Genomic DNA, 14,999 nt, shown 5'->3' on the forward strand with positions numbered 1-14,999 from the left:
TGGATCACGCAAATACGCATTCAAGGAAGTTTGGTGTCTGGATGCTTGATGGAGAACCAGCGCCATGGGGGCGAGGGGAATGCACCAACGGCTCTCCTTTCCATCTCCGCGGCTCTCCCTCCATCTGAAGGGCACCGTGAAGTAAATGAACAGTGCCCGCCTGCCTCTCCTGCCATTCCCCCGACCTCGCTCGCTCCCTCAGTCTCTCTCTCCCTCCCTCCCCCGCCTCCCTCTCTGCCAGCTGCTCTCTCTGCTCAGCGGCTTTACTAGAAGGTCTTGTGGTGCAGGAAGCGGGACTGACAGCTGGCAACGCGAGCCGAGCATGAGCAAAACCTCCTCGGAAAAGCCCTCTCTGCCGTGTTGGCTCCCCGCCCCCCCTCCCTGCTCCTTGGCCACTCTCCGCTGATTGGCCAGCGGGCCAAAAGTTTCTCGAGAGACGGTGGAGCGGCAACGTGACAGACAGAACTGTCCCGTTTAGGGATGCCGGGCTGTGCGCGTGCTGCGAGTGGGCGGTGGCAGGCTGTAGAGCACCGCACAGGCAGGCGGGGCTGGCCCGAGCAGTGGGCAGCAAGGTTGCCCATGCGGACGCTGTGCACGCCTTTGGTCGCTCTAAAGCTGGGGGGGGGAAGGCAGGGGCCATCTTGTCACCCCTCCCAGAGTGGCACCCGGAGCGCTCCGCCTCCTCCCCCTTCCTACGCCCCTGGCAGGAACCACAGCTAAAAAATCCTTGACCGATGGTCACTCAACCTCTGCTTAAAAACCTCCAGTGAAGGAGAATCCATCATATTCCGTTCCACTGTCAAACAGCTCTTACTTTCAGAAAGTTCTTCCTAATGTTTAGTCAAAATCTCCTTCCTTGGAATCTGATTCCATACAGAAGTGCTTGGTGAAGCAGTTTTAATAGTATGACATTATAATTGTAATTTGAATCATGTAAAAGTTTCTGACAAACAGGATAGACAATTGCTCAGTGAATGGTGCAAGAGTCCCCAGTGAGCTTCATTATTTGATGAAGATTATTTTTTTATCTATTGATTATTATTATTTAAAAGAAATTAGGTTGCTTTTCCAGACAACGCCCATCCAAAGCAGCTGATAAATGAGAAGAAAACAAGAAATAAGATTAGAACCACTGCCTTCCATATCAAAACCAAATGTTATATTTATTGCAGCCTATGTATGGTCGCCAAAGAAGACAAAGATAGAATTTATGCTACACATTTGCCTATGTGTGAAACAAGACATTTCGTGTGCTATCATCCCCAATGCACCATGTATTGTATCATTACACATTGTGTGATGATGCTATCACACTTAGCTTCTCTGCCATGCACTTCATTTCATTAGCTGGTCACTTGTCTGGAAAGGGCAATGAGTAGACAATTAGTTGAAGCTGGGGGACAACAGCTCCACACCTAGGAATCTTGGCGGGCGTTTTCACAGAATTGCCCTGTGTGTAACGCAGCTCTGCAATGTCCTTAAAGAGCTGTTAGTAAATGATAGAGTTCAACCACAACTCAATAATATGCCTGAGTGAATGAGAATGAACTCTTGCAACTAGTTGCTGCTATTTCATTATACTATAAACATTTGGAATATTTCCACCCATCAATAATGCCATCTGTCCCATCCAAAATAAGTGGACTACAACCCATATGGTTTATTTTCTTTATATTGATAATTACAGGGAATGAGTTAGCAAAAATCACTCATAATATCATCATGCTAGATGATGACATTGTTACTTCTTTTTCAGTAGAGGAAAATGCAAACCATTTTTAAGAAGAGAAAATTCTAGGCCTGGGACAGGGCTCAGGAAGCTGCCTTATAATGAGTCAGAGCTTCTGGCTCACTTTTGTCTATACTGACTGGCAGTGAGTGGCTCTCCAGGATTTCAAGTGGAAACCTCCCTAAGCCCTACCTGGAGATACCCAAGACTAAACCAGGAACCTTCCACATGCAAAGCAAATGCTCTACCACTGAGCTATCAGAGCCTCTGCCAAGAAACACGTCACAACCCTACAAAGAAAACAATATTTGCATGGATATTAGGGTCTTCTGCTGGTTCCCTACCCGCTAGAAGAAGGAAACCAGGCAGAAGGCCTTCTCGGTAGTGACACCTTCCCTGTGGAACACCCTCCCTTCAGATGTCAAGGAAATAAAAAACTATCTGACTTTTAGAAGACACCTGAAGGCAGCCCTATTTAGGGAAATTTTTAATGATTGATGTGTGGGGTAATAATAATAATAATAATAATAATAATAATAATAATAATAATAAATGCAGGTTTGTGAAAGGAATACAGATGGCTATCTTCAATGTTGTGTTTATTTTTAAATTATATTATCCAAGAGCCTTGCAAGCTGTGAATACAAGGTGCCTGGTGGACATGTGAAAATTCACTCAATTTCTGGGATTGGGATCCTGAACTTTCTTCTATTGCCCTCCTCTCTCTTGTGTGAATATGCATGCATATCTCCAGGATTGACTGTTGTATGCATCCATTGCCAAGGGGATACGCCTAAATTTTCAGTATGACCATATGCATCAACGCACCACAGGACAAAAATAATAACAGAAGTAAGCTGGGCAACTGGAGCACTTTCTAAAGATTTTCCAGAAGTTTTATTTTAGAAACCATTTTTCAAAAATATGGTGACATGCACTTGATATCTTGCAGCCATAAAATGCCACTTCTAAATGACTTCATCTTAAATAAATAAATAAATGGAAAACACTAATTTTCTAAACTCTGTAAACCTAAACTCCGTGAGATGATCCTCAGCTTGCTTTTCCTTGTCCTTTTCCAGTGTATTTGACCATTAATAAAGCTGAATTGGTACTGTGCGCACACACACACAATAGTGTTGGGAAATGTACTGCTATTTTGCTAGAGCAGTTTTCTGCTTGTATCAAGCAATAGAAGTTACAGCAAAATGACGATGATGATAATTATCTTTGTTGTACTTGTTTCCTCTCCCATCCCAGTAAGTAATTATGATATGGCAGATGTCAACAAGAATAAAGACCTGGGTGGATGGAGCTTGTAAGTGATGGAAACAGTCATTTGACAGTCAAAAAACTGCAGATGAAACCTAAGAGATGATCAGGTGGCAACAATTAAAAAGAAAAAGATGGCTTTACTATTTCAGCAAACTTTATTTCAGAGTCAAGCCCTTTACAGGTGCAAAAGGGTTGGCCTAGAGCAGTGATGGCCAAACTTGCCCTCCAGCTGTTTTGGGACAACAATTCCCATCATCCCTGACCACTGGTCCTGTTGGCTAGGGATGACGGAAGTTGTAGTCCCATAACAGCTGGAGGGCCAAGTTTGGCCATCACTGGCCTAGAGAATGGTGATGGAGGAGAGGGCTCTCCACAGACTTTCTCAAATACATGGTCAAAAAAGCCTGAAAGGACCTTTTAGGTGCAAAACAAACTTATGTGCAACAGGATGGCGTGTGTCTGGGTTGTCAGCAGAGACTGCATTCCAGAAAGCTGTAGAGTGAGAAGTCAGGCAGTGTATCTGGAACAGCGGGGCTCAACATCCGATGTTCAAAGGTGTTGAGTCAGAACATCTCAACCAGCTAGGAAGAATAACTCGGCTGGGAAGATGAATGGCAAGATGGGTGAAAGGAGGAGGTAAACAAATAAAGGTCTTGGATGATGATCACAAGGTCCAGGTTGGTTCATATGGGGAGAGGCAGTCCTTGAGGAAATGCAGTCCTGAGCAGTTTAAGGCTTTATAGGTCAAAACCAGCACTTTGAATTGGGCCCGGCAACAAATTGGCGGCCAGTGCAGTTGGGCCATGTTTGGAGGTATATGCTCAAACTGTTTGGCCCTGGTGAGCAACCTGGTAGCTGAATTCTGCACCAGCTGAAGTTTCCGAATTGTCTTCAGTGGCAGCCCTATGTATAATGCCTTGCAATAATCTAACCTAGAGGTTACCAAACCATAAATAGCAGAAGCGCCAGTCTTATCTGGTTTGAGCTGCAGTTTATTGGCTCTCATGCATTACTGAGACTAGACTTTCACAATTGGTGCCAATTACTTCAACTGCAGCCTCCCAGGAGTGTCAGTGACCTTCTAAAGAGGCTTTTGAGGAACACAGGAGGCTCCAAGGGAGATGAGGGATGTGGAAAGATGGGTTGCACAATTGTGTTCTGCTTGGATCCAACCCAGTTGTTATGAATGTCATAAGATTCAATCTTAATAGACTGAAGGGGCAGAGATCCAGTGCTGGAGGAGCAGTGATTTTCATTGATTTCCCCTTCCTGATACAGACCCAGCCTTTGTCCCATGCTATTCCAGAGGGGTATATAACTGTGATACTTACTACTGCACTTTAAAACTTCTTCAGAAAAAATGGCACTTAGTCAGCAAAAGATGAACTTTGAAGTTATCCAAGTAAATAAGTGCAGAACCCATAAAGAATGATGAGAAACTAAACTACCCTCCTGAAGAAAAGGATATGGGCACATTTACTAAATACTGTACTTTTCAAAAAGTTTCCAGCTGGAGTTGGTTCTTTCAGTTTTTGCTTTGGGGGATGAAGACAAACTTGGTGATGAATATATCTTTCTATTAAGCAATTTTCTGTTTCAATTGTGCACAGCCACTTATGAGAAAGAACAAAACAGCTCAATCAAACCTTATTATATCCGTCTTACTTGAACCCCAACGAAATGCACTGAGAATGTTCTGATATGACTTCAAGTTAGGAGGAAAATAACAAACTGTTATTTTCAAAGCAGGTGGGGGGGAACGAAAATTGATATTACATATACCTTTTTAAGTCCTCTTAATTTCTTCTGCCAAGCAGCTTGAGCGACAGGAATGTACTTGCTGTCAGTTACATAACAGTTTGCCATAAGTACATGGTGGAGTTCAGCATTGTGGCTCATGGCTTTGAGGACTTTTTCAACGTGGTTTAAGGAAACCAAAGCCTCTGCTTCTATGCCCGCGCTGACAAGCTGCATCGTACACGGCACTAGGGCAATCTGCCCCGCACAGTAGAGAACATCTCCCACCTAGAAGAGAAGGAAAATAGTAGGGGGGGGGGAAACATTAAGAAAAGTGGTGAAATTGTCTTCTACCTTCACCGTGAGAGGATACTGCAAAATCATCTCTTAACATTCGTACAAAAGAAGGAAGAAAACCAGAGTAAAGGTCATTTCTGACAGGGATATAGCTGCATCATAAAAAAGTACAGCACTGTAATAAGCTGGAACTTGAAAGTTAATACATGGATGTCCGTGTATGCATAATCACTTTCAGACAAATCAGCAATGAACTGAACAGGTAAGGCTAGAAATATGGAAATGTAACCTCTCACAAAGTCACAATATTTCCAAGGTATCAATAAAAGATTGTGTCACATTTCAAGTAAATTTGTTTACAACCTGTCAACTTGCAAGTGCACAAAACAAGGGGTAGGGTAAGGAGGTACTGTGACATGTTCTAGTCAGCAACAATTCTCATTAATTTAAGGCAGACACGCCAGGGTCACCATCATTCCTTGTGGTATGTTGGCTCCAAACAGTAATTCTTCCCCTCCCTTCCCTCAGCGAATAAGACAATCTCACAAATATTTTTTTAAAGAGCCATTGGTTGTGTTTAGGGTTGAAAAGTTTTGCAATGCTAATTTGTCTGTGATTTGTGTACTTTTTATACACATATATTGCAAAATTTGCATAAGATTAAGCATTACTTTGCATTTAATTTAAATGAGCTATGCAAATTCCATTCACACAATATTCATATGAACTGAGGTATAAACAAATAACATTTCACTTATTTTTCTGCCTTTACTGCCTTATCTGACAGGCTCGAGGCAGTTGTAGTATAGCCAAACTCTTGGATGCCCATGTTGTGGTAGCGATGATAACAGCCTAGAGTTTTTGTCAGTGTTTTATTATCCTATATACCAACTACACCGTTTTCTTCTTTTGAAAACGGTATAGAAACATTCGTTGTTTCAGAATGCAGCTGCCAGGGCTTTCACTAGAGCTAGGCTATAATGCTACATTACACTGATCCTTCATCATCTTTACTGGTTACCTTTTCACTTCTAGACTTGATTCAAGGTGCTTGTTCTCCCCGTTCAAGCTCCCAAAGGCTCGAGACTAGAGTAAAGGTAGCCAATGTGTTGTCTCCGAATGTTGTTGGACTCCAACTCCCAGTCACAGAGTAAAAGAGTCCCATAAAACAATCCAAATGAGCCTCCCCGCACATGGCTATCAAGAAAATCCTCCCCAATGTCCCCATACAAATGGACACCAGGGGAAGAGAGAATATGACCAGAAGGTTCATTTGTAATAGAGCCCTTCAGAAATTATGGTCTCAAGCCACAACGGGCTTTAAAGATCATGATCTGCACTTGGAATTGTATCATAATAAAAATTATCTTAGCATAAATTATTTTGGGGGAATTATTTGCAGAATCTGTGTGTGCGTGTTAAAAAAAACAACACAACCTGATGTCCTCAAAGACATGGCAATCAAACCATGTGACAAACCCATATGTAACTCCAAATCTGTCCTTATAAAACTGCCTGTGTCTCACAGAAGACTCACACATGTAGCTATTGGAAGAATATGTTAAAACTATTTGGCAATCAAATTCTATGATTAGCAGCTGAAGAGGGGGAGGCAGCGGAAAAGAGAAAATATAATAGATCAACTGACACCCATCAACTATATTTTTAAGTTGTTTAAGATGTCTAAAATATTGTTTTGCATACTATATATAACCCAAAAAATGGAAGAGAACAAAATGCAATTAATATTTTTGTTAAAAAGAACAAATGGTCTTTGTATGTGTGGGAGTGGGGAGGGAGGGTGTGTGCTATTTAAAAATATGTGCCATTGAACAAGGGAGTCCAGCCAGCTATCAAGTGGCATATTGACAAGATGAGCAATGAATCCAGGAAGAAATTATTTGGAAGGGTGATATATTTCTTAAGAAGGGTTTTTTCCAAAGTTAACTCAATAGACAAGGTGAATCCCCAGTGCAGGTCACTTACATTATTCCGCTAAAAAATAACTTCCTGTTTGACCTCTATTTTAAATGCACCCCCCGCCCCGAACATTAATTATCAGTTTGAAAGAGCTGTTCAACCAGTTCATTTCCCCTATTCTTGAACAGATTGTTTGAGACATAATATGAATACTAATTACTGATAAAATATCTGTCAGTGTTTTGAAATATGTACCAAGATAACACCGTCTTAAAAGTCTCCTGGATACTTCTGGTAAAATTAACCCATATAGTTGCCCCCCCCCCCAAAAAAAAGTTGTAAACAAATCTTTAGAGCACTTTGAAGAAAACTGGCAAAACTTTTGGCACCGATTCTGAGATATCTGCCTTGCTTTCTGAAATAATACTTTTTGTCTCTCTTAACAAATTCTAAAATGGCAAAGTGAAAGGTAACAGAAAAGCACACAACTCAGTGGTTTGGGTAAGAAAATGCCATTGCCTGCATGGAAGTCTGTTGCAGGAGCAGAGCTGCAGTTCTGGACACATCCCAGAATAAGGCACAAGGCCAATTCAGATTTCACTTTAGTTTCCCCATAGCAGCCATTTTACAAAATGGCTTCTCAGGTGTTAGGTATTTCAGTTGCATGCCTATTACAATTTGACACTACGGGGTGCTGTTTCCAAAACATGCACTATTTATTTATTTCATCTATATATGCATACCTTCTTCTAAGGAGCCCAGAATAGCCTACATTTTCAATCCGTGCAATCACCAAGCAAGGTCAGTAGGCTGAATGTTATGTTCGCTCTTTGTTGAGTTGGCTATAGATAGGTGGTGGTAGGAAGTGGTTTTGCCTCTGAGTGAGAGGATGGAGGGGAGGGTGAGAGGTGTAGTGGGGTTGTCTTCAGGGAACTTTGTGGGCACGTCCTGGGAGAAACCGTAGACTCATGTTGCTCACCTGTGTGCAACACAAGCTTTTTCAGCAAAACATTTTATTCTCATGCCTCTTTTTATTCCATGACAGCTTTCCAAACTTTTCAATGTTGTTGACACACTTTTTAGACATGTATCATTTCACAGCACGGTAATTCAGTTTTACTAGCAAACCAGAGGTTAAAGCCACCCCTCCAGCCCCGAGAGAAGCGCAGGGGGCGTTTGCACGACACACCAACACACTCAAGTGTCGCAAGACACAGTCTGGAAAGCTCTTCTCTACATAGTTTGGGCCACATTTAAGACCTAGTCATTAGTAGTAATGGAAGTTTCATACTCCCTGCTTGTTGTTGACACATTTGCCTGGTTCACACATCATGGTAATACAGACTATGGTTTACAGGCAATGGATTAAAATAAGGATGCTGCTTCTGTAGATTTGGCACGTAATATCATGGCAAAAGACCTAAGACTATTTAAGGGCAAATAGTATTGGCTGGATTTAATGGAATAGAGCCCATTAATATACACTGGGCTATAAGGTAAAAAAAAAATTTTACATTATTAACTGGCTCATCACTACCAGCATTTTAAAATAAATAAACTGAAACGAAAGTAACCAAGGCATTAAATGACAATATATATCATTTGCCCGAGAGTAGTTCACCTGTCTCTAAAATAAAAAGGGGGCAGTGTACAATAAACTAAACCTTTGTTCTTGCACGCTGCTATATGAATGACTGCTGCCCTTTAAGAGGTTAAAGTTCACAGAAGATTCAGCAGTACTGATTACCCCCTCCCCAAAAAATAGCCCTACATTACAGTTCAGTCAAGGTAAATAAGCACAACTGACAATGTGTTAATTGGCCGCCTCTGGTCAGCCATGTGTACCTCTGACCTTATAGAGGGTTTAAATCAATTAAAACTTCAGGCAATAAAGACCTCTTGCTGATTAAGTTAGATAGAAATTATCTTTTTCTAAAGGGATTACAGCTTTAAGGTGGTGAGCCTTTAATTTAATATATGGTAATTCCTTCTTCCTACGTCCCTCGTATTTAGCTAATGGCAATGAAATTGCATTTGGTAATGTGGAATCTTTTATTGAACTTTCTAGGGCAAACAGTTTTCAGAAAGTTTTTACTTAAATAATTGGTGCATGCTCAATAATTTAAGAATGTGTGAATCCGTTTTGCCATTGTGTTTTGTTCTGCTTTTGGGGGGTAGATGTACAGATTCACAGCATGTCAGGCTTTATACTTATGACGTAGGAAATCAATAATATCGTTTTCCCTCTCCCTGTGAAATAGCCAAAACAGTCCTATATTTGGAAAACAAGGAAACTGTTTTTCATTAGACGTTTTCTAATGAAACGAATGACGTTTTTCTAAAAACTGGTTTTCTACTAAATATTTTTGATTCAGGTTATATATTGCAAGGTGAATGAATAACATTATGAAAAGTATGGATATATTTAGGGAAATTAAATATCACAGTAGAATAAGATAATATAAGACCAATAAGATCACATATAGGTGAGGGAAGTAGGGAGGATGAGAGGGGGGAGGATGGGGGGAGATTCAAATAATATAGGAAGAAATATCAGAGACTAGTGTAATACAGGATATATGATTTATTTGGTTATTTGTATACTTTTTGTTTGTACATTTTGATGTAGTTTTCAATTCCTTCCCTTCCTAGATTGTTACTGCATTTGAACCAGGCGAGCGCTGGTTTGCTTAAACAAGAAACGGAGGGAAGGAATCTGAGCATGGGAGTGGGAGACTCACAAGAGATTGTTCAATCCTGCAATGTGCTCCTGGTCCTCAAAGCCATGTTACATGTGAATTGACCCAATCATTTGAGCCTCTTTTGACACGAAAAATAAGTGTTTCAGTTAAAACTCATGAATCAAATTAACTCACATGAATATCCCTGAATCTGAATTAAGAGTGACCAGAGCTGATTGCTCATGGCGATATGTGGTGATCCAGGGAAAGCAGTAAGTGCACAGATCTGTTTTATCAGAGGTACAACAGGCTGCTGCATAAAGGAAATGCAGCAGCAAGCCTGAGTATCCAAAGAGGTATAAGCTCAGTGCACAATTAAACATTCCAAAAGTAGATTCAAACTCAAGACACAGCGTGGCTTCCAGTCATACACGTTAATGCTATTCAACCTTACTCAACCTTAAAGGTAAAGGTAAAGGGACCCTTGACTGTTAGGTCCAGTCACGGACGACTCTGGGGTTGCGGTGCTCATCTCACTTTACTGGCTGAGGGAGCCAGGGTACAGCTTCTGGGTCATGTGGCCAGCATGACTAAGCCGCTTCTGGCAAACCAGAGCAGCGCATGGAAATGCCGTTTACTTTCCCGCTGGAGCAGTACCTATTTATCTACTTGCACTTTGTGCTTTCGAACTGCTAGGTTGGCAGGAGCAGGGATGGAGCAACAGGAGCTCACCCCATTGCGGGGATTCGAACCACCAACCTTCTGATCGGCAAGCCCTAGGCTCTGTGGTTTAACCCATAGCGCCACTCAACCTTACTCCTGGGATAACTCCTTGATTAAACTTTGATTCCGCTAACAATCCAATTCTTTGTGGATCTGCACTGCAAAAGTCACTTCCATAAGTTATTTCATGTTGACAGGGTGATCTTCCACCATACCTGGCTGCCATTCTCCTCCCTTGCAGGATTCCAAACATGCTTTTGTCCCTATTTGGAACTCCTGTGGAGGGTTGGAGAGTTGTAATGGAAAAACAGAAGGAATTAAATACCGCCACCCATATGTTGTTTCTCCGCTCCTAAACACTTGTTAAGAAGCCGCTTTTCCTTTAAAAAGCCATCAAGGTACTGTTACATGGAATGTGCAGTAAGTTGCTCAGCTGAGATGCACCAAGTCTTTCTCTGCCAAAACATAGTGACACATGACAGGACAGTGAGAAGTCATTATTTCAAAAAAGCAAGACCACTGATCCTATTCACTTACTAAGCAACCTGACTTTAAACACTACAGAACCAATTAAGGCAGAATCTATAAACTGTCTAAAGTTTTAAAGCATAATTAGGGCTGTGTGTATTTCCTCCTAAAGGATCTGAGTGATATACAAATGAAAATAAACATTAATTAAAGCTTCAGTCTAAACAAATAAATAAATGTGTCCAATTTTTAAACAAGACAATGAAGACTGAGAAGAGGAGTACCAACTACATTAAGGCATAAAGAATTCAGTGTTAGAAATAAAATAGTAGGCTAGTCAGACTTGACAGCACGTTAAGATATAATTCTGGAACTAATGAGTAGAAGAAATGCAAGAGCTTCTGGATTTTAACAGTATATGATACAATCACTGAAGAAAATAATTTAAATCGGCATGGATATAAACATTTTTTTTAACTAGCCAGGGGAATAAGAGAAGTTTAAATGAAAAATCCCAACATATTAACTTGGGACAGGAGTTTAGTGGGGTGCCGTAGGGATTGATGCTAGGTCTGATTTTGTTTAACATCTTCATTAATGCAATGGAAGATGGGATTAGCGGCATACTAATGAAATCCACAGAGCACACTAAGTTGCAGAGTGTTATTAACATAAATGAGAAAAGAGAAATAATACCAAAGGCTCTAGACAGGTTAGAAATGCCAGCTGGAGACAAAAATATGAGATCTGATGGGTAAGCGCAACAAAATCTAACTCCATAAAATTTCTGAAAACATGTTACGGATGGAAGAAAAACTGGTAGAAAGATGGAAGTGACCTATACCTATGGTGATAACAGACAGCAATCTGGCCATATTATTACACTGGATTACTGGTTTTATGTTTAAGACACCACAATAAAAAGGAGGGAGGTGATGGACATAACAGATTACAGCCTCCAGTTTTGGAGACTTCAAAACCAGATGATGTTGGAGAGAATTTATAGCAGAGGAACAAAGCAGCCCCTGAAGGTCCTGGCTGATAAGGAAAGGATTTTAAGAGCAAAGCTAATGACTAAGAGAACCTAATAGTGACAATAATATTTTGAAGATGTGCCCGTTATGGAAAGGGGGGGGGTGGATTACAGAGACAAAGAAGTGCATTGAATGCTTTGAGATGAGTCATCATTATTATTTACTGAATTCATGTTTGCGAGCAGAAGAATACAGAGAATATGGATCATTGCCCAAAGGAAACATATATCATATGGAATATATATTCCTCAGACCTTATGTGATTTCCATCAGGTTCATTTTAAGACAGATAGATGTGGTCTTGTGAATCCCAAAGTATTATGGAATTTAAAACAATAAATGACATCATTTATTGGTAAAATGATTATGTAGGCTACCCAGAATGTAGGGAGAATGAAAAAACAGATACCCTCAGATTTATAGGACAAAACTTCTAATCAAATATATTTCTTTTAAACAGGGGTAGATAACCTGAAGCACTTCAGGTGTTGCCAGACTACAACTCCCATCATGGCAACGATGGCTGAGAAGGATGAGTGTTGGCATCTGACATCTGGAAAGCCACAGCTTCCTCACCCGATTTAAAACACTTCTAATCGAACACATGATAATGCAGTCATTTCACTCACAAAAGAGTTACTTAACTATGTGCTAAGAATGTCACATTTAGTTATAAAGATTTGTACTTTGTATGTCTTCCCCAGAGTCCTTGTTGTATGAAAGATCTAATATCATCACAAGGCATGTATGATTCACCTGTCACAATAAACCTTGGGATCAAAATGGGGCTGTATTCTATAATTGTTTTATAGAATGTGTGCCTCCTCCACAAGATGTCCAGAGGGTGGTAACATGAGAATGGGCCTTTTCTGCAGTGGCTTCCCATATTGGAATGCTCTTCCCAGGGAGGTTCAGTTGGCTGGTTGGAGGCTTGTTTTTATCATGTATTTTGTGTTTTTATATTGTGCTTTTATGGGGTGGACTGCCCTGAGATCGACGGATGAAGGGCAGTATACTAACTATACTTTTATTATGTATTTTGTGTTTTTATATTGCACTAACTAACTAACTAACTAACTTACTTTGTCAACTAACATCTCATGAAGGCTCTCTTAGCTCCCACTGATACTCGAGAACCTGAACATCTGAGTTTTTTAAAGGTTTCCAGGCCTCATAGCTAGCAGGAAACACTTCACATTGCATTAAAAGTTTCTTTTAAAAAATACAGAAACCAAGACAAAAGGAGGTTTGTCAATAGCTTATTCAGTTGCTTCCTGTGGTCTCTAATTCTTCACCTTTGTCTCTGTACTTCGCTTGATTCATATAGTATTTTGGGTGCAACAATGCTGACATAATCTGTTGTGGAAGAAGGTTTGCTAGCTGGTGTGTTCTTGCAGTCCTGGATTCTATGTTGAGAGACCAGTAACCCAAGAACCTCCATAAAAATAGTTTTAGATTTAATATTAATGCCAAATAAATCATACAGGATGCAATCCACCTTGTACCCTTGCACTCATGGAAGGAGGTGTCTGACAGCAGAAGAGGAGGGAAGGAAGTTCTTGCCACTTCTCCTTCCAAACTGCTGCCCCAAACTGAAAATAAGTGCCAGAGAGTTGAGGAACCCTCCAGAACATGGTGGAAGGTGGTGTGAAAAGTTGCATAGTGTAGAGCAGGTTTCAGCAATCTTTTTCAGCTGTGGGCCGGTCCACCGTCCCTCAGACCATGTGGTGGGCCGGACTATATTTTTTGTGGGGGGAAATGAATGAATTTCTATGCCCCACAAATAACCCAGAAATGCATTTTAAATAAAAGGACACATTCTACTCATGCAAAAACACACTGATTCCCGGACCGTTTGCGGGCTGGATTGAGAAGGCGATTGGGCCACATCCGGCCCACAGGCCTTAGGTTGCCTACCCCTGGGTGTAGAGCAAAACTGGCAAAAAAAATAATCACCTCCCTTCCTCTTCTGTTAGTCTCTGCTGGATCAAAAGCCCTTTAATGAGTGTTAGTGCACCAATTGGGCTCCACTTCATTCTTTCCCCTGTTTTTATACTGAACCAAGGATACAGGAAGTGAAACAAATAATAGAACATGGTGCAAATAATATTTAGGTGTTGGCTTTTGAACTTTCATATCAAGAATGAACCAGGAAATATATAAATGGTTATGGCACGAAAAGAATACTATCCTATATTCTAATAAAAAAATTCGTTCCAGTAGCACCTTAGAGACCAACTAAGTACTTAGTTACTTACTTAGAGTACTTACTTACTCTAAGGTGCTACTGGAAGGATTTTTTGTTTGTTTGTTTCGACTACGGCAGACCAACACGGCTACCTAACTGTAAGTATCCTATATTCTGCATAGGATAATATAGTTTGTAAAGAGAGATGTATATATACTACACAATTTCTTTTAGCTTCTCCCATTCATACATCTCATTCTTAGAATCTCATATAACTCTGTCACTTGAACAATAAAAATTACTTCTAAGAAAACTTTGGCTTCTTGTGCCGTATATTAAAAGCTTTACTTCAGGATTGTTACAATAAAACAGCCAAGAATAGCTGACCAAAAATTTCTAAACTGAAATTTCCATTGACACTTCCATTCAAGGCTGTGACATTATACAGGAAACTTGGCATTCAAGGAGACTTGAGATTGCAGTCATAAAATTTAATGAAGAATGAGTTAGATTTTTGCCATTCCCTACCTGTCTTTACTCTGCCAACTATCTCCCTAAATTAGTGTGATTATAAACAGAAGAGGGATGGCTGGGCAGCCAAAATATTCTGCAAGAAAGGTGAAAGCAGTACATCACACCACAGTAATTCACAGTGTATGAAACACATTAACAGTGTGACACTCTATTCTCATAGTCAGATGCTCTCTCCCAGCAGACACTTGACTCTCTAAGCTAACTCAAGAATCTGTCTCTCACAAACATTGGTTCTTTCAAAATGCTGACTGGGGAGAATGGTGAGATAGGCAGCAAGCAACAACTTTAGTAAACAAACAATCAACAATAGGACAATCAACATTGACTTAATTTCAGATTAACAACTTTGTGTGACTTTAACGTTGACCATTCTCAAAGGGGAAGCAGAGTACAGTACTAGAAATCCTTGAACA

At 40.5% G+C, this 14,999-nt stretch overlaps 1 protein-coding gene across 3 annotated transcripts in view; it reads right to left on the reverse strand.

Annotated features, from left to right (window-relative positions):
- DPH6 (diphthamine biosynthesis 6) overlaps positions 1-14,999 on the reverse strand; it is a 248,600-nt gene that overhangs the window by 67,907 nt on the left and 165,694 nt on the right. For 2 of the 3 annotated variants that reach the window (XM_033144465.1, XM_033144483.1), the window contains exon 13: positions 4,787-5,029. The exons of the other annotated variant lie outside the window; for it this stretch is intronic. In XM_033144465.1, coding sequence (XP_033000356.1) covers positions 4,787-5,029 — 243 coding nt within the window. The remainder of the gene's footprint in view (positions 1-4,786; positions 5,030-14,999) is intronic. 3 annotated transcript variants of the gene reach the window in all.

This window comes from Lacerta agilis, chromosome 1, assembly GCF_009819535.1.
Source record: "Lacerta agilis isolate rLacAgi1 chromosome 1, rLacAgi1.pri, whole genome shotgun sequence".
Taxonomy (NCBI): Eukaryota; Metazoa; Chordata; class Lepidosauria; order Squamata; family Lacertidae; genus Lacerta; species Lacerta agilis.